Here is a 20,479-nt window from a genome sequence, read left to right on the forward strand (position 1 = left end):
GTTTAGCTTGGTAATTGATGCGTGCCCTCCGATGTTAAAGTTCCTTTTAATGAAGGTTTGTAGTTCAAAGTTGCTGTCATCTTAGATCATCGAGCAAAAGCTTTTAAATTTTGAATTTGATTGATTGCCCTGGCCCAGAACTAGCCAACATTTTCGATGGCTCAGGAAAATGTTTTTGGCCATTTTGATGGTAAGAGCCTACTGACTAGTTAAACCAAAAGTGAATACCCCTTAATAAATAATAAAATTGGATGAAGTGCTTGTGGCAAAAAGGGTAATTATTTGTTTTGTAAGTTTTTTTGCCAACACCCATATTGAGAACCCATGGGCTACATAATTTTTTCTCTTTTTTGATTGCAAAGAAATTAGACTTTTTATTTTTGAATTTTGCAAGAGTTTAGTTCGTTTTGATTGAAAAATTCAATCTTCTTTTTGCTTCAAACTCTAATAATCGCTCTACCCGTCTACATTCGAATCTTCATTTTTACAGGAGGCGCACTCGTTCCACTTTGAGGTTTGTTCACGTCAGCGAAGAACCTGCAAATGTTAAATTCACTGAAAGCGTAATTTTAAGTCTACACGTGGAGTAAATTGAGACGGACAAGATTACCAATCCAGATCTAGAAATCTTTGATTTGTTGAAAACAATTTAGTCCAAGCATGAAACCTTTGGTTATTGATTTCATTACCCTTCATCGATAGAGAAAGTTGTCTAAACCAAAGAAAAAATTTTAACACGGCGCCAAATAGTTATAGGAGTATTTCCAGTCATTGTTATATCACTTCGCTGCGGCTTAAGAAGGCAACTTTTCTAGCTTCGAGTCTCCTTAGATCCAAAAGTTTTGCTTGAAAAGGCGAGGCAACATTACCCAAACGCAATCTAGAAATTAACCGAATGAGCATGTATTTCTTCTCAAATTGCGTCAATTCTGTGCGCCCCGCACTGAAGTCGAGGGATTTCAATTTTTTTTATTTCCTTCAGGGCTAAAATGCTGAAAAGTTTACTATTTCAGGATGTCCTCAGTCAAAAACAGGCTCTTAATGACAACTATAGCGACTCGCTTTACGATGAGTCGTCTTCTTGCAGCTTCAAAATGGAATCAGAGGTTACGTAACATGGCACTTGAGTTACGAGACAAATAGCTATTGTTACCAAGGGTCGTAATTCCTCAGCTGAACACTTGACACTGCTTAGGATTGTTTGGCAGTCGGTTTTCAGCAATAATTTTGATCATATTCGCTTTCACGAAATTAACGCGCTAATGCTTCACGTGTGAATGCACACTCACGATTACAAAAGACTGTTTTGAAATCATGGCTTTCACTTTAAAGCTATCCAACTATGCTCCCCTCGCCCCTCCTAGAAAGGGGGAACTAATTTTCAGTGGATCTGCGCTTTTTTTAGCTTCGACTTCAACTCCGGAAATCCTATAAAAATTCTCTATTTGTTGAAACTAGTTTGTACAAGATGCGTTAAAATTGAATATTTTTTCTCAAGCATTTAAGAAAAACAGATTTCCAATTTGTAATTATTGGAATTGGTAAAACGCGAATATGGTTGTCGCCTAAAAAAATCGCCTATTGAAACCTTGAAATCACCTGCGGATTTACTTAAATTTTGCGAGGAAGGCGAAGTCTCATTAAACGTGTACTCCGGGTTTTCTAGACAGAAGATATCTACATAATCCGAAAATTTAGGCATGACATGTAGCAATTGTTCATTGTCACGTTATCAACCCTGAACTAACTCTCTATCAGCGCGGGTAAAAAGTAGCAATTGTTTTATCGACGAATTAGCAATGGACAATCACTGGACTCTTGCTCAATCTGCATCGGCAAGCACTAGTGCTGTTATCTCTGCGACTCTGATCATCACGACACGACACCGTTTTAATGCCAAATTTTGAAAAAAGTGACGGAATGATTATGCTCGGATCTGTGTTTTTTCACCAGAAAACTTTCGTTTGTTTTTAACATCTATGAAAGGTATTAATTTACAAAGCTCAGAACTAAAACAAATACCTGTCAAAGTTTGTTCTAAAGTTATATCGGATTGAATTTGATACTACCTGGACTACTATATTTCACATTGGGATAACTAACGCGCGATATAATTCGTCCGGTGAAAGCGTAAAAGCATAAGCCGCCCTGACTGTTCCGACTCCCAAGTGAATGAAAAAGAACTTCTCGTTAACTATAGATATAAAACATAACAAGCCGAACTGTGCATTTTGTAAATTGTAACAGGATTCTGCAATAGTCCGAATTTGCGGAACCCGGAACAGTTTGTGCGGAACCCTGAACAGTTTCTGGAGTCCACAAACAAAAATTATAAAACAAGTATACTAAAGTTGAGCTGTTGCGGAACCCGCACTTGTAAGCGGAGTCCGGATTTTTTAAGCGGAATCCGCATTTGGTTTGTGGATTCCACTGACATATATAGAAAGGTTTTGAAATTAAACTTTCTACTTAAATCTATTTTTGTGGCTCATGCATCAGCGAAGCTGTCCAGTAATTCAATCTCATTTACTGCCAACAGCTAAATCTCAAATGGTGAAAGATTGAACACTATCGGATCTCAAATAGAGAAAAAAAACAGCTTTCCGATCTGAAATGCTGAAAATATCAACATATTTCCGATCTCAAATACTGAAAAAATGAATTTTTTTCCGATCTCAAATACTAAAAAATTTAACGTTTTCTCAATCCAAATACTAAAGTATTGAACAATTTTCCAATCTCAAATACCAAAAAAAAAACAAAAACTTTAAAATCGATTAAAATCGATTTTGTTTTCAATCATCTCGCAAAAACTATTCCTAGTCGCCATATAGTGGAATTTGAAGTTTTCTCTTTGAATTTTACACAAAAAAAATTGGAAACCCTTTTATTGGAAAAAAACAATTGCTGTTTTTTTTTCAAATCAACTTATGTCATGAAATGTTGCGACGCATCGCGACTAATTGGTTATTTAACAAACAAAGTTTTTCTTCATTTCAAGTCTAGTTTTTTTTGATTTTGACGTATAGTCATAAACATAGGGGTGAGTTAAGGGAGAGGGTGTACTTTGCCGCAATAATCGACTACTACCCCGCCTCGCAAAAACTGATCCCTTTGTTGCTTTTTCCTGACACCCATTTTTTGACGGCCGGAATTATAAAGGCTAGCTTAATATAATCGTGGTCAAACTAATTATTTGAGCATCGGCCGAATTCAATGTGGCTTGTAGGCTGTTTAAAAAATGATTCATAGCTAGTTGGATCCAATTGATTTCCATTCGTGTTTCAAATTATTTACAGCTAAGCAGATTATTCCAATTTAGTGATACGTGATTGTTTTAATTTTTTTTTGTAAAATTCACTATGACTTTCAGGACGCCCCTGAGTCACTTCTTAACCCGAAGGACAGAACCATGAACTTGGAGGTCAAGTACATTTAGTTACCATGTATGGTATCAATAAGGTACCGTCTATCTTGATTGGTAGCAGCAGTTAAAATGGTTTTATGTTACGTCCAAGTGCAATAGAATGATTACTGTACGCAGCCAAATGTCAAGTGCTTAAAAATCAGCACTCATGATTTTTTCCTTATATTGTTTGATAAAACTTAGTACAACTTAAACAACCATTATAATTTATTTTTCTTTATCACGGTTGATTCGATGTCTGGTATATAGTTTTTTTTTCTTTTTTCAACTCTAAATACACGTAGCATGCTATTTTACTCATTTTATGTGCAAATTGAGGCGCGACTTGACGTTGTCTGGTCCAAATTAAAAAGGCATGAAGAACTAGGTAAAATTTTGGTTCAGAATTTTGCAAGATCTTCGCAAAATTTAAGATTCAATTTTAAAGTTTCAAACTTAAAGTATCTATGAAGGTTTTCTCTTGCAGCTTTACAATCTTTTGCACAAAATCTGATGTCATTTTAGCGTGTAGCGAACTGATTATCAAAAAATGATAGCTCTCTTAATCGGCAATTGCTTTGGCGTTTCAAATACACTAATAAACTTGCATAGCTGAGATCCAGTTTTGAAATAACTAGTGAATTTTTTTTCGTCGGAATTATTCAAAAAACTCCACACTATTTGATTTAACATCATAGCATTTCGAAAAACTTCGATATAACTCTTTACTTTCTCTAGAAGCTGGAGCTGCTTAATTTATCCAAGAAAAGTTCTTGATAGAAAGCTGGCAATGATTGTGTTTTTCCTCAGGAGTCGCACAAGCAGCGGGAGGAGAATGTGGACAAGGAGTTGCTGTTCGAATACATGGAGAAGTTGGAGAGGAAGGAGAGGGAGAGGGAACAGAAGAAGGAACAGAGGAGACTGGTAAGTGAAGAATTGAGGGGGGGGGGGAGAGATTGGTAGACAGGTGAACAAAACTGTCTCTACAAATCAGACAGAGATGTGTCATGTAAGTGACTCTCAAGATTCAATTGAAGCACTTTATCTCTTTTGAAACTTTCAGTATAATGAATTCTTTTTGTTCAATGAATAAACTTTGTCTGCGGAAGTGGCTTTAAATTTCCCTCAAAACCAGGTGCGCAAGTAAAAGCAATTTCAGGTCCATTAGGAGCTCCAGTCAAAATCGATTAAAGCCCTTTCGATTTGGCCTGATCTGAGTGTAAAAAAATAATTGATTTTTAACTTTTTACAAATTACGACACCATGTCAGTAGCTGGTTTATTAGTTTATTAAATTTCAATTTAAGTTTAAATGCTCACAACTAGACCCTGAGATGTAAATCTGACTTTTTTATCAAAGAATTTGAGAAAATTTCCTAGATCTGCTCGAACAATTTTTTGAACAATTTTTCGAGCAACTATTTTAGGTTTATCATATGTTTTGCACTTAATAATGAGGTCGGAAGTTTCTCTACTAATTGCACGGCTATAGATTTCCCTGCTTCAGTTCAGTGCTGATGTGGTCATATATTACGATGCTAAGCTGCGTATTTTCGAACTGTTTGCGGATTACGCCGATAAAACTGGACAAGGCTTTGTCATGGAATCCGCATCTAGACAATAGTTGTTCCAATATTTTAATGCTTGGTGTTTTTTATTCACTCAATTTTTGGCGATCAAAATAATAGTTTTTAACAAAAAAAATTTATACCCATTGAAGATATTGAATTCATGTAAAAAAGGTTATCATATCTCCAATCATTTTTTGCGAAGTTTTGGGACTTTGAAAACTGCCAATTTAACCATGCTTTTGAATAATTTATGCGTGTTTTAAACATTTTATCCATAAGAATGAAAAATTAACGCAAATTAATTATGCGAGGCGAATTATACCCCTCAACAAAGTCGATCTAGTTTGAATTGAGGCTAGCTACTTGGTCTAATTTCGTATGACTCAAAATTTTACACTTGAGTTTTGATATTGTCCAAAATTTATAGTTTTTCAAAGTTTTCTCGTCCCAAAAATTTATTTTAAATGCATTGCAGGACAAGGTGCAGCTCTGGTGACTAAATGCCGACTAAAACTTTGACTTGCGAAGAAAGTAACGAAATATTTGTGCTCGGGGTGGTTTTTCTCCGGACGAATTTCGACTTTTTAACAAGCAATTTTTCACAAATTTTTTCTATATCATTCGAAAAGTTTTGTCATCTTGAGCCCAAACTCAAAAAAAATTACTTGTGATCATTTTTTGTAAAGTTATGGGGGTGTGAAGATTGCCATTTGGGACAATTAACGAGCGATAAATTTTGTGCTTTTAACGAATAAGCGGAGACTTAATTCGTATTAGAAATCGTTCCTAATATGATTGAGACATGCTCTTTGGTTTACATAGTGTGTAGGAGGATGATTTTCCAAAAAAAAATCAAAAAATAAACTGAAAATTTTTTTCATAAAAAAAAATCAAAAATAAACTTCGTCGTGAAATCCGCAACACAATTCCCGTGCCGACAAAATTTCAATTTAAGAAATTTGTTCCTGAATTCTGCAACATTTTGGTTAAAGCTTTTCACTTCCAAATTTCAACATGCTTATAGGCTTTTTGTCCCGACTTTCGAAGAAAGTGAGGAATAAAAATGCCCTGGGTGGTTTTTTAATTCGGACCAATTTGGGAAAAGTTGACCGCGTATGGGCATCAATCCGGAAATCTTGTAACTGCCGAGCGAATATGCTTGCATTTGACTAAAGTGCGGCTTTGCTGTTGGAATAAAAATTTGATGATTTCTTTCAATATGCGAGTTATTTATGCGTGATAATCTATCCGCACTCATAATCGTTACATAGTGAATTGAAGGAAGCTAATTGGTCTTATCCATAAACGAAGCCTAAAATTTGTAGTTTGTCAATTTTTTAATACCAAAACTGATTCGAGACCAATTATCGGGCAGTCGTAAGATTCAATGCTTCGACCTGATACGAGCGGTCTTGTTGTTTTAGGAAACTACAGTCATGCACACGCAATTTTTCGAGCCATATAAACATACAGTTCGATCTTTGAACGCAACAATGATAGCGATGGTGTTGGTGACGCTAGTAGAATAAAAAACTGTAATAGTGAAAGCGATGATGTTGTTGCTTTCGATGTGGTAATAGTGATGATGATGTCGCTAATGTCATTATAGCTGAAAACCTAATTCTCAGTTTTAGAAACTTTGGCTAAGATTTAACCTTAAGTTTAAAAAACTTCATAATCACATTTTTTTAAGCTTGATTGTGAATTGTGAAATTTCGATGTACTCTTTTTTGTATTCCTGCATCTCTTTGAGTGATCCAATGAATCAACGAATACAAACAATTTAAACAAATAAAATGCTTTGTAGAGAAATGCTGTTCCGACACTCTGCTCGCAGCTCATGTATTATGGAAAACAAATGATTAAAACGTGATGATGGAGCATTATAATGAAACGGTTTTGATTAACTTCCCGCCATTTAATATCAGTTTTTTATATAATCAATTATATAGGGTCTTACCTCGAGTTTTAGTACCAGGCGAAACTGTGCACGAGATAGACGTACACACAGTTTTGGAAATCTTAGGATTGCCAAGCGCGTATGCTTGCACTTGACTTAGGTGGGGCTTTGCTGCTGGAATAAAACTTTGAGTTTTGTTTCCTTATGCGAATGATTTGTGCGTTGCAAATTATCCGCACTCATTTTTGTTCCAAATAGAATTTAGGCGAGCTAATTGATCTTGTTAGTTCGATAAACGATTCAAAATTTAACACTGATGTTATCAGTCTAAAATTTGTAGTTTTTCAGTTATTTATTTCCCAAAAACAAGTCGAGACCAATTAATAGTCAGTCGGAACATTCGGCTGACACGAGCAGTCTGGTCTAGTAGATATGATCGTTTAAATGAAAACATGAACGCTTGCTTTACTCGCAGCGATTCATTTCTACAAACTAATTTCTTGCTTTTTTTTAATGTTGAAATTTTTGCATGTTAAGTATTAATTTTATATTCTGGCCAAATGAGCTCTCCTTTTCCACACAAACTTTGTGCTGGAAGTAATCGGAGAAAAAGACCATGCACTTTATAAGCGTCTTTTTTGTTTTTCTTTTTGCAGTAAAAAATTTTAATGAGGAGCAACATAATCCTTGTTCAATCTGGTTGACAAAAATACTGGTCATACAAATCTCCTACAATATCCCATAGTTGATTGACATGTGCAAAAGTGTATAAAAATTCTATGACTAGTATTTTTTTTAACAAGAACTGTTTGACTAGAAATTTTTATGATATGTAATTGTATGTCTATAATTTTAGAAGCCTTTTAACGGTTCCGAAGATCAACAGTGCTTAAAGATGATGATATTTGAAATAAAGGAATTCCGTTAAAGAAAATTTGTCAATTTTGTGTGAAAACTAATTTGAGGTAATACCGAGAAAAATTAGATGGCTGCCGAAATAATTGTTCGTTCAGAAAAATTTTTGTCGCAGCGCTCGGACAAGTTTGTTTTTTCATTAACGCATACAATATCTTTTAAAATTGGCAATTTTGCTCTGCTATTTTGCTCCATTTCGGTTTAAACTACTTATCAAAGTTTTAGTATAATTACAAACAATATAATCAGCTTTCAGCGTTAAGAACATTGTTTTTTTTCGGCTCAATTGCATTTCGAGACTGTTATACTGCCTTGCAGTTTTCGATAAGCCACAAAATTGCAAATTTTCAAATTTTTGGTTCATAAATATAAATTTAATAGCTTTGTGCATGTTTCCAATCCCAGAATTCTTGAGTAAATGAACTCATCGGTTAGAACGACAAATAAATTCTTATAGAAAAACATCACTTTGAGAATATGAGATCACTATAATGAATCAAAAACTATTTTACATCATCAAGGAATCACTCAACTTCTTAAACTTCTTAGAATTGGCCCTGAAAAATTCTGCTGTAGTTGTTCCATTGCTTGTCAAAAATCAGGCGTTAATTTTGACAAGAGGAAGTATCCAGTACCGATCTGAAACTAAAGGTTAGGTTTCCGTTTTTGAATTTTTGAGCAAGTGGAAGACACTATAAACAAAGTATTCTAATTTTGCATACAGAGGTTTTCCATACAAAAATTCCGTCGAAAAACTCTAGAAAAATTGGTTTAAATTGGTAGAAAAAACTAATGCTTATCAATAAGAAATGTGTAACACAATCAGGAGCGGATCTAGGAGTTTTTCGAGCGGGGGGGGGGGCGGATTTTCAAATAAAAAAAAAATAAAAATTTTGTCGACCTTGTTTTAGGTCGACCAAACTGATTTTTTGAGCTCTACCAAATCACTATAAGGACCCTGCTTTAGCCAAAAATTTTGCGCCGCAAGCAAAATTTTGAAAAACAGGCCAAAAATAGCGTTTTTAGGCATTTTTTGGAAAATTTCGACCAAAAAATTGCGTTTTTTGGCGCACGCTCGCCACTCAAATTAAGTATAGATTGGTGCTGAAGGCGTCTTTAGAAAAATTTTAAGGTCAGTCAGCCAAAAAAATAATATCTCAAAATAGTACAAAGGAGGACCCTTTGGGTCGGCAAGGGGTCATATCCCTGAGGGGTGGTGTCCGCCCCCGCCCCAATCCGCTACTGAACACAATATTAGAATACAATCACAGGGTGGGGGGTATTAGCCTTACTTGATACATAGCTTACGCAATTGGAAAGTTTTCTGCTTGATTTATATAAATTCTACCCTTGATTTTAAAAGCTGCATTGTATAATTGCCACATGCTAATTGATACGTGAGCTAAAATCTTAGGCGAGATATTGTTCGAACCATTATTCGGGTGTCTTTTAAATTTTTTTTCAACACAAAATTAGGTACCATAAATAATCATGGGACTGGGTTAAGTGATATATCATAAAAAAAGCTCTTTAGTCATGATTAGAATGGCATTAAAAACTTTCAAAAAAAACTTTTTCAGTGACAGGAAAAACCAGTTTGACATTTTTGATTTTTCGTCTAACTTTGAGGGATAAAAACTAGTGAGCAGATTTATTTATGCAAGGAAAATACAATAGCTTACTTGTGCTTATTTCAAGCTGATAAAATACATTTTTATTTGATTAAAGTTAGCTTTTGGAGATTTTTTTAGCGCCATTTTGGGAATGAAAACTTCAAAAAATCAACAAATTTCTGCAAGTTTATTTTGAAAAAATTTTTTTTTGATTTTTTTTACCTTTTCAATGATTTTGTTTTGCTTTTTTTGTCGTTTCTCTTCAAAAATTTTCGTCCAGTTTGCCTACTTTATTATGTATCTCAAATAATCTTAATTTCCAATTTTCACTCAGATCTGTTTATTGCACCACGCAGAAAAAACGACACTAAATTTCAATTTTTTTAATTTGTAGGCGCAGTAGCCAGTTGTCTTTTTTATATTAGGCGACAATGAGCTATGAATTTACTTCATTGGCTTAAAGAAAAGATATTTTAAAAGGACTGTTCTGACTTCAAAAAAAAACTTGTGATTAGTTTTGTTTCTTATCTAATTCAAACCGGTCATTTTTTTCCTCAATAACATAAAATTACTCTATGCGCGTTTTTGTGCAAAAAATAGAATCATAACTCAATATATGCTAGTGTAAATTATTGGCCTTCGTGGCCGGGGTAATTAGCCGGCTGTTTAGTGTAAGAAAAGATGATAACGAATCAAAAGAAAAAATGAAAAATCGAAACGCATCAAGAGCTGATAGCAGCCTTGAGTTAAGCCATTGCAAGGAATGACTCTGCAGTGACCACTGCTCAGCCATACCTGGTAATAGTGTCCCCATAAATTTTCACTAATTCCAGTGGTGGCTCCTTTGATTTCCTTTTCTCCCTTTTTGTTCCGATCATTGAAAATCTGGATCAACTTTGTATTCAGGTGTTTTAGTTTTTTCTTTGTTTTGGCTTTCTAACCAAAATCAGGTAACACAATTCATATTTGGAATGGGTCGACTGATAGATCATACTGAAAAGTTTTTAGCCATGATTCGAGCTACATTCAAAAAATATCCAAACGTATCTCAGTGTCGAGAAAAACCAATTTGAAATTTTTGATTTTCGGTCTAATTGCGAGCGAATAAAGTGAGCGCCAGCAGGCTTAGTTTGTTTTCCAACCAAAAGCGGCTAACACAAATAATCAACGGGTTGGTAAGAGTGATAAATCATATTAAAGCCCTCCCAGCCCTGATTCGAACAAAAATTTAAGATTTAAAAAACTGTCCGTATCGAAAAAAAACTGCTTTAAAAATTTCGATAAATTTTTGAGTGACTAAAAGATAAGAAGAATAACCCTTTAAATTTAAGTTCAACTTTTGCAGATTGAATAAGGGCCGTTTTGGGAATAAAACCTTCAAACATTCAAATAAAGGCCTAAGCAATTTATTAGAAACCTTTTGGAAGGTTTTCTTTTTCAATACGTTTTAAAGTATTATTCTTTACTGTTTTTTTTTCTTAATTCTAGCTACAACTAAAGATATGTAAAATAATTTTAGTGCGTTTTAATGCTGATTTCTCTTGTTGTCTTCATTAGTATCTCTTATACAATTGAATATAACAAAGCCGCATTAAAAATGAAATAGACGAAATTGAGAAAAGCTCAGTAAAATTAAAAAATTGCGTACAAAAACATCATAATTGGTAGATAACAAGTAAGTCGTTTTGTAAAAATAGATCACGTAAAAAACAGGGTAGTTCACAAAATCGGAGAAAACATTCTTTTTTATTGATAATGCTCAAATTGATAACATGTCAATTCCGGGTTATCGATTTTCATCATTTCAATTAAACGCATCCGTGCATCTCTCGTTTTATCAACTGGCTCAAGTTTGATCAGTTTGATAATTTAGGAAAGGGGAATTTAGGAACGGGGGCAGGGGGTTTGGTGGACGTTCCTTTTCTCAAGAATTCGACCCCTTTTCGACCCAAAGGTACTTTAGTACTTTTTAAGAAATCCATTTTTGACCGACCGACCCTAAAACTTTTCTAAAGGCGCCTTTGGCGCCAATAAATGCTATTTTTGAGGGGGAGCGCGCGCCAAAAAACGCAACTTTTTTGTCAAAGTTTTGCAAAACGTGCCTCAAAACGCCTTTTTTGGCCTATTTTTTTTTCAAAATTTCGACTGTGGCGCAGAAAATTTGGTCTAAATAGGGTCTTTATAGGGATCTGGCAGAGCTCAGAAAATCAAATTGGTCGACCTAAAAGTAAAGGTCGGCAAAATTTTCAATTTTTTTTTGAAAATCCCCCCCCCCCCTCGAGAAACTCCCGGATCCGTCCCCTGTAAGAGCAGCCGGTTTTTGCACAAAAATCCCAGTTTGTTGCCACCACGCTTATCACTGAAAAATTTAATAGACAGAAAATTATTTTTTAACAATTTTTCACGAAAAGAGGAACATTTTTTTCTAAATGAATCATAATACCTCAGATTACAGTCCACAATATGTTAATCAACCATTCAAATCTTTTAAAGTTAAAAACTGCTCATCGATGATACAGAAATCCTGAGTTTTCAGATCGTTAGCACACCAAACCTTGTGAAGTTTAGTAGCAATTTCCATAGATATTTTCTAATTTTGGCAATGATGTATCGCTCTTCATTTGATTTAACGGAAAATAAAAAACTTGTCTGCATTTATAGGCTTCGCTTGCTGTTGGATTCCTTAGACAAGTTCCTTTAAAATACTTAAATTATTTGTAGTGGAAATTGAAGACGTGGTATCACGATAATGGACTTGGCGTCGTAATGTCTCTGGACTTGGCGTCGTAAAACTCAAATCAGTCGTTGTCGTTATCCGATTTTCTATTGAATCCCATTTTTGTATCGGTTTATCCAAATCACGACTGAAATCGTTTTATTATGATATATCAGTTTACCGCCTATGAGACTTCTTTGAAGTTGCCCCAGTTAGCCGAAAACAAAATTAACATACGCCATAATACGCCATAATTTATGTCCAATTTTTTTGAATATAGTCGGAAGACAAAAGACTTGTGTTTTTAGAAGCGACAAGGGAAAAATGCAAAGCAGGGAGACATAAATAACCTTCAGGCCAACCCCCATGATATCGCCGGGGTCACAACAGCGCTGATCGCCACCAATTGCGAAGGCCAGACAAACAGACGAACATCGCCTGTGCCACTGGCAGCCAATCCACGACCAAACGAAACGAGACCAATTTCAATTGTGAAACCTATGATCGAAGGCCGACCGGTGATGTCAACGAGTTCAGCGGGTCGCGCCGCCGGTGAAAATGGGGCTGGGCACGTAGCTGACACGAAGAGATTCAATAGCGACTCGGCTTGCCCAATAAGTGTGCACGTGGTAGATGCACAGGTGTCAACTGATGATGAGCCTTCTTCATTTAAAAGAAGGGGTTCAAATGAGAACGGAGGGGCTAAATTGTCTAGGATGAATTCAATGCCTATCAACTCGCGAAATCGCGACTCAGGTAGTTATCAATCTATTTTTTTCTTCTTTTTTTTTCAAGTTGGGCGTTTATTTCTTTGTTCTGACCTTGAAATTGTTTTTATAAATCTCCAGTTGCAAGTTTGAAAAACTGAGATTCATCAGTAGTGTGTTTATCATCAATCTGTTCGCATTAATATTGTGTTCATAGGATCAATTTGTCTTTTTTAGATATTGTTCGTAAGTTAATTAACCTAATGAAGGTCACCATAATGAGTTTTAGTTGAAAATCATAGTCGTTTAAAATCAGAGACAAATGCTTATGATCTAGTAGCGGATACAAAACCTCTCCTCTCCTCAGGGATTCCACTCCTCGACGACCCAAATAGTCCCCCCCCCCAACATCGGTGTCAAAATAATATAATTGGTGGGCAGCTTTCTTTTTAATAACAACCCTCCAAAAAGTGCTGAAAAAGTCATTTGCAGAAATTTTTGGCAAAATAAGGTGTTTGTACTGTTTTGATAGAGCTTGATTAACCAACAAAAAAGGCTTATAAAAGACTAGATACATGAGTCAAAGCTAATCCACATCTGAAGGTTTAATTTTACTTTATGTTGCAGAAAAAGTTGATCTGACACGTGATAGTTTCAAATAAACTTAGTGCCGACTTACCAACCCACCCCACCCGTCATGAATACTACGTGACTCCACGCGTGAACACATGATGACACGCGTACATTAAAAATATATTCACCCTTTGTTCATTCGGTTCAATAATTGCAGTGTCACAACTCTTGTTTGTCCACTATAGAGATTACAGTGTCCTCAGTTTTTTCGTCCAGCTTACCATCAATATACCAACTCTAATTTCGTCTATTAGTAGCGGGTAATTATTCACAACCGTTCTTTTGACATAACTCAATTATTTATGCCATAACCGCCCTGGAATTAGTTGGTCATTTTAATTTAAAAAAACAAGCAGTCTCGAAAATTTCAGATTTTGATTTTGATTCGAAGATAACAATCAAAAAAACGTAAATTGAGCTGTAAAATTTGAAAAAAAAGTTACAAGTGCTGTGAGTCTAAGAAAATGAAACTTTGTAATTACGAACGTGGGGCAAATTTTTTTTTGAAGTGTCAGTAATTTTTAGACCGCGAATCGGACCAAGGCAGTGTGTTCTCTTCAGTGTCCGCTCGAGGGAGCAACTACTCAGTAGTCGTTCTCTCCAGGGGCGAGAGCGAAGACAAGGGTACACAAACACTCGAGTGTCGAGTGAACGAAGCAAACCCACCAGGTATTCTTATGCTTCAATGATAATCCATCCCAAAATGAATTTCATCAGCAGAAATGAATGTGCATAGCATTACATGGATCATTTGTGGCCCGTTAATCACTTTGTTTTTCTAAATTCTTGTGAAATATTTTTTATATATTTCAGCTGGACGAGAGGACGAGACTCCCTCTGCAACTGGGAGGCCACTGAGGTCACCAGGGCTGAACTCCAGAAACAGTTCAATCATAGCTCACGAGTTCAGTCTCCCATCTCTAGAGGTCAGATGCCGCTGCAACCTTTACTGGATTCGTGATTTTTTCTGATGATTTTTTCTCGGCTGTTGTAACGCTAGTTTTTCGATGAATGGAATTATTTGATGGTAGATTTTTCTACGGTCATGCTTCTTTGTTGCGTTTACCTCATGTCTTTTTGTTTGATTACGAAAAATTCAATAAATTCAGAATTACTGTGATGATCCTGTGATGAATTACTGTGAAGCTTTGCCTGGCCTGATTCAAATGTTTACTTCTTCACCTGAAAAACTGTTTCAGGAAACTAAAGACGACATTGAAAGTGACATCTCTGAAAACGACAATTTGCCATACTCCCCTCTAATTTACCCCACTACCAAGTCGACATCCAGCCGAGGAGCCCCACCCATGTTGGAAAGATCGAACACTTCGCCGCATGTTCACAGACCAGGTTTGAGAACGTTTTGTTTCTAATTATCAAGATATATAAATTTAAACTTACCATTAAACTTATTTTTATTTTAAGTCATCCCAGTTCTATCTAATCGGACGAGTACATGATTGCAGCAAATAGCAGTTTTTATTAATGAACAATTATGAAAACAATTTCATAAGAAAAAATCTCGAAGTAAAATTGTTCGTTATTTGTGGTCTGAATTGCCATATTTGTAAAAGAGTCTGTTTTTTAATCACTGTTCAATAAAATTTTATTAATGAAAATAATAATTATAAATTGTTTGCTACTTAGATTGCATTCACTCTAAAATTCAAAATATGCCCAATCAAAATGAAATCAGAATGCGAGAACGCCCTAGAATTTTGAGCCCGTTTTCAACCGCCTCTAATGTATGATCTGTTTATACTTTTTATCTCGCAGGAATGCTAGTACATCAGGCTACACATCAAAGGAGAACCCTGATGGGACTGAAGAGACAACAGAGGGTGGAGGAGGCTGCAAACGTGAGTGATGATGAACCCTCAATGGGGTCTGAAGGAGTGGAAGGGGGTTCTGGAGAGGATGGGGTAGTGACTACTGAGTCGCCTGAGAAAGGACCAACGCATGATCCTATTAACGGACACAGGTCAGAGTGATTTGAAAACAGACGAGAACTAGCTAAAGTTTATTTTCTTATTGCCGTACAATTTCGAAGAAACGTTGCTGACTTTTTTTGTAATTTATTTAAACTCAGGGGCGGATTTGGGGGGGGGGGACGCTTCCCTCCCTCAGGGATTCGACCCCCTGCCGACCCAAAGGGTCCCCCCTTTGATACTTTTTCAGAAATCCATTTTTGGCCGACCGACCCTAAAATTTTTCTAAAGGCGCCTTTGGCGCCAATATATACTAACTTTCAGAGGGAGCGCGCGCCAAAAAAAACGCGATTTTTTTGTCAAAATTTTTCAAAAAGTGCCCAAAAACGGCTTTTTTGATTGTTTTTTCAAAAATTTGCCTGCGGCGCAAAAAATTTTGCCAAAATAGGGGCAAAACAGTGCTTTGGGAGAGCTCGAAAAATAAATTTGGTCGACCTATAAAAAAAGGTCGTCAAAATTTTGGAAAAGTTTTTGAAAATCCGCCCCCCCCCCTCGAGAAAATCCTAGATCCGCCCATGTTTAAACTACCTATGTTTTTTTTAAATTTAACTAATGAACGTAAATTACAGTTTAGTTTAACTCCATATCCGGAATATCATTTTTTACAGCTCGGAACTAATCATCATAGTTTTTTTTGACTCAAACCAAATACGCGTACGAGTAAAAGCTTGTTCACGACGCCGATAAAAATTGGCTACAGAGCCTTATATAAAAAATTGAAAAAAAAGGTTGATTTAGATCTGTTTTGTTCAGTGTCTCTCCCTCGCAATTTGGTTTTGACTCCAACCCCAACCTGGAGAGATCTGCAATTGGCTCAGATTATCAGCCAATCACGAAGCGAGGCGCAATTCCATGTAGATACGAGAGACATAGTATATCCCGATCCAACACGGTGTCCGTTCGGAGAATGGACAGTCTAGAAGTGCCCTCTTTCCACCCACTCGGCCGAAGGCTCAGAAGAAAGAAAATGGGCAGTGGTCCTAACAAAGCAGACAGTCGAAAACCCGAGTCAGGTAACGATTTGGAAGATAGCTGGTCAAATAAAAAATTTTACTTCGGGAGTTCGAAAGATTTAATTAGAATGAGCACAAAACAATTTGAGTTCAACGTCACTTCAAATAGCATGTCTTGATTAGCAGATGTATCCTCGGCGTTTCTCCTCAGATTTGAGCTGCAATAAATATTTTAGGCAACCTGTCCTTGTCAATGGCTCTCAGCGGGAAATCAAAGCGACACCAATACGCTACCAACAATCCGAGCCTCTCCTGTGACGTCACAACTCCCTCCATCCGAGATCACGTGACCACCACTCCCTTCTCGGTATCTATTGACACAGACGATAACTTGTACGCGCCCGCAGCCTCAACGTCCGGATCTCGATTCCTGGATCCCTCGGATTACTGTGGAAACCGGCAGGGAGGGTCTTCTTGCAGCTCTATATATCTAGAGGTAGTTTTGACAGATAATTGAAATTTCGTTCCTCCGTAAGAAAAAGAAGAAATATGTTGAAAAAAAAAGAAAAAAATAGACAGCAATTTAAAACTTAGTAGATTAACAGATGTTTTCCAAATCATAAGTGTTTTCCAAATTACACTCAGTGCATACGGAAATCCTTTTAAATCTTTGCTAACATTAAAAGCGTCTTCGGTTCTGCTATAAAACTGACAGAATTAAATTCCAATGTTAAAAACCCACAATAAACTTGAAGAAGCACATTAATAACTAGAGAAGTGCATTAAAAAATAAAGCGAAAAGTTTTAACATTCCCTGAGGTTGACTGTTTTGACGATAGGTCAGCCCACCGGACTTCATGAGATCCCATCCGAGGAGTCGAGTACCCAAACAGGTTTCGGAAGACAGTCAACACTCGGTCACTCTCCAGTTGCGGCCAAGCGGGGAGAGTAACCAAGGCGATGACATCACTCCCGACGAGCACCTTTCGTCACCCGAAATCACTAGGAGAAGATCTCACTGGGAACAACTGACCCCGGCGTCTGTAAGGTCAAAGTTCAAAGTGGACCCGAGATCAGACTTGCCCAAATTACGTTAGCTGAAATTGGTTGTATTGTGCGCTAAAAACACCGTTCTCAAAATGTTATTTTTATGACTAAAAACCGTCTGCAGATAAAAATTTGACATACGACTGGAAAAAAAATCTTGAAAATAACGGATTACTATAAAAACATTAAATTTTCTCGATAACTTATCAAAAATAATGAAACAAAATTAACATCAAAACAGTCATTATCAAAAGGAAAGCCACGAATAGAGAATTATTGGAGATAAGTTTAATTCTATAGTTGTATGAAACTTATTATATGTGCAAACTTCTAATATGAAGGTTAGTATGACATTCATGGTGATTTTGTGTGCATGACGACACATCACATATCTATCTGAAAAGAGAAAAAGATAAGATTCCATTCCGCAAATAAACCAATTCAGAACCAGTTTGTTTCACCGAGCAGTGAAAACATCAACAATAGTTACAAAAAAATGTAGATATAAATTAATAAACTCTCTTGAAAACTTGAAAAAAAACATTTCAGTAACTTTTACCGTGTCTTTTTTGTTCAGACCGAGCTCCTACCATAACGATAGATCATGACGTCAGCAGCCACATCGAATCACCTAGAAGCCCAACCACGCACGGCATCTCGCCTCGCAAGAAACTATATGTCAGCGACTCACATTTGAACAGCAACCAACAATCAAAAGCAACCCAGGTAACAGGATAATCTGACATTTAATCTCACTCAAGCTCATCTGGAAACCACGGACGCGCTCATTGTTAATTTTTCGACAACGGAAGTTTCAGGACTTAAAAATACAGGCTAATCGAAGCATACCAAGCATGTTATGTTTATCGACTAATGGATGCACTTGAGGTAAATTAGGTAAATTTATAGGTAGTTTTTTTGTATGTAAGGTTCCTCGTTGTGAGGTCAATAATGATACCACCAAAAATTGAAGAATTTTCGAAGACTTATATTTCCAAATTATCATTTATATTACCATCAAAAGAAGAATCTTCGGAAATTTATAACTGGAATAGTTTGTGGAGTTGATTAAAGTCTGGAACAGTTCATTCAATGCCTCTAGGTCTCACCTCATTCTATGCAAGCAACTAGCCGAAAAACGAACCAGACGAACGCTAATCAATCAAGCTCATTTGAGTCCCCATCGCTGCCACCTACTTTCGGCCAATTGACTGACGCCCCATTTACACAATCAGAAGTGCATGATTTTAACCTGCAGCAAAACTTCGGCGGAAGAAACCAATCCACAAATTTGCCAAATCACGAGTGTTCTAATTCAGAGTGCTAATTAAACCATTACTTATATTATTGTGCAATTTTTATTCCATTTTTGCAATAATTTATGATAATTTCAATTATGAATTTTTTATGTAGACTTTTGAATCCATCACATCAGGGCCGAGGAAGGGAATCATGGAGTGTTTTAATCGTTGGTCAATTATTTTTTACCACTGGGCCTTATTCTTAATTATTCCAAACTATCAAAACATGAACACAGAAAGCACTCAAATTAGATTGGCAGACCCCGAATTTAGGTTAAATACTTTTTTTTTTGTCGCTAACTTATTATTTCAGAGAAAAAGAAGAAAGGTAGCTGATCTGAGAATCTGCGTTATTTTGACCTTTATTTCAGTGAAGTCCTCCCAAAAACCGACAGTATTTCAAACTTTTCACGCCAAGATTGAATTCTAAACCAAGGCCTGTGATGAAAAGGTGTGTTAGTTAGCTAGAAGCTAAAAATTACAAAACAGGTATTTTGGAAAACATATTCGGTTATCAATACATTCATGTTACCATATGAAACTCGGGTTTGCCCTCAGACTCGCGGCAATTCCTAGGAGTGAATTAATTGAAAATGATGGTTTTTTTGCCAATTCGGATAGACTTCTAATCGGACTGTTTTCAGATAATTCTATGGTTGTTACAAAACTAATTTAAAATCAGGGGCGGATTTAGAGAGGTAGGGGTAGCGGGGGTGGCGGACGCTTTTTTACTCCGAGATTTGACTCCCTGCCGAGCCAAAGGGTACCTCTTTGTACTATTTTGAGATATCCATTTTTGGCTGACGGACCCTAAAAATTTTTTAGAGGCGCCTTTGGCGCCTATATTTACTAATTTTGAGGGGGAAGCGCGCTCAGAAAGTTTGGTCAAACAGTGTCTTTTTAGTGTCTTGAGGGAGCTCGGAAAATCAATTTGGTCGACCTGAGAAAAAATTGATAATAAGCCCCCACCCCCACCCTCGAGAAAATCCTAGATCAGCCCCTGTACATAAAAAAAACGATTACCTACCTAAGAATGCGCAGTTTTTTAATTTTTTTTTATTTAGGAGTCATGCTAATTTTTAAACTTTTTAAATTAAATTTTCAAGTAACAATATGGTATTCGATGTCGGAGGTTCAATTTGGTTATCTATAAAAAAAAGAAAAACAGAAGAAAACTTTTTAAATTTTATGGTTAAGCAAAAGTGGGAAACGATTAACCCGTAAATGTGGAAAAAGGGTTGTGGGGTTAAAGCGCGGCAAGGGGGTTTTAAACGAAAGGGGGTTGTAAGGGAATCGCGTACACGGGGGAATGTACAGAGGAGCGGTTTGTACACGGAAGGGGGCTGGGGTGGGTGTAGGGTGTACGCGGAGGGGGTGCGTGGATGTAAGCTAGGCGTTGCCAGCGCTGGGTGTAAACATGGGGATGGTGGGGAAGCGATAAACTGAGGATTTAAGCGAGGAGGTGTCGCGGAGGGAGTGTAAAGGGGGAGGGGTGTGAATAAACGTGAGGGGGTATGTACACGGGCTGCGAGGGGGTGTAAAGTTGGGACACGTGGGGGAGTTTTATATGATAGAGAGAGTGTAAAGGACGTAAGTTGGATCAGTGAGAGTAAAAAAAGATCAGCAAAAAATGAGAAACGAAAAAACGAGAATCTCGTTTTATCTGATGTAACATGTATTAAGCCAAAAGCAACTGTTAAGATTTGAGTATACTGCACTGTGTTGATTAC

The 20,479-nt window shown here is 36.5% G+C and overlaps 1 protein-coding gene across 2 annotated transcripts; it reads left to right on the forward strand.

Moving 5' to 3' along the window:
• The first annotated feature begins 772 nt into the window (after positions 1-772).
• Positions 773-18,795, forward strand: LOC134842193 (uncharacterized). Of its 2 annotated transcripts, none has more exons than XM_063858417.1 (12): positions 773-1,106; positions 4,217-4,330; positions 12,429-12,876; positions 13,986-14,129; positions 14,274-14,386; positions 14,660-14,810; positions 15,237-15,441; positions 16,202-16,461; positions 16,638-16,897; positions 17,241-17,493; positions 18,026-18,174; positions 18,551-18,795. In XM_063858417.1, exons 1-12 carry the CDS (start codon positions 990-992, stop codon positions 18,773-18,775), a joined length of 2,439 nt encoding a protein of 812 aa, XP_063714487.1. In that variant the 5' UTR covers positions 773-989; the 3' UTR covers positions 18,776-18,795. The 2 variants fall into 2 exon arrangements, with proteins under 2 accessions (XP_063714487.1, XP_063714496.1); XM_063858426.1 differs by lacking the exon at positions 773-1,106 and adding an exon at positions 3,378-3,424.
• Positions 18,796-20,479: the final 1,684 nt, after the last annotated feature.

The sequence above is a fragment of the Symsagittifera roscoffensis genome, chromosome 1 (assembly GCF_963678635.1).
Source record: "Symsagittifera roscoffensis chromosome 1, txSymRosc1.1, whole genome shotgun sequence".
Lineage (NCBI taxonomy): Eukaryota > Metazoa > Xenacoelomorpha > Acoela > Convolutidae > Symsagittifera > Symsagittifera roscoffensis.

Coding starts and splice junctions, on each gene's coding strand:
- LOC134842193 (XM_063858417.1), top strand. CDS start 990: ATGCTGAAAAGTTTACTATTTCAGGATGTCCTCAGTCAAAAACAGGCT. Junction 1,107..4,216: donor GCTTCAAAATGGAATCAGAG/GTTACGTAACAT, acceptor GTTTTTCCTCAG/GAGTCGCACAAGCAGCGGGA. Junction 17,494..18,025: donor ATCAGACTTGCCCAAATTAC/GTTAGCTGAAAT, acceptor TTTTTTGTTCAG/ACCGAGCTCCTACCATAACG.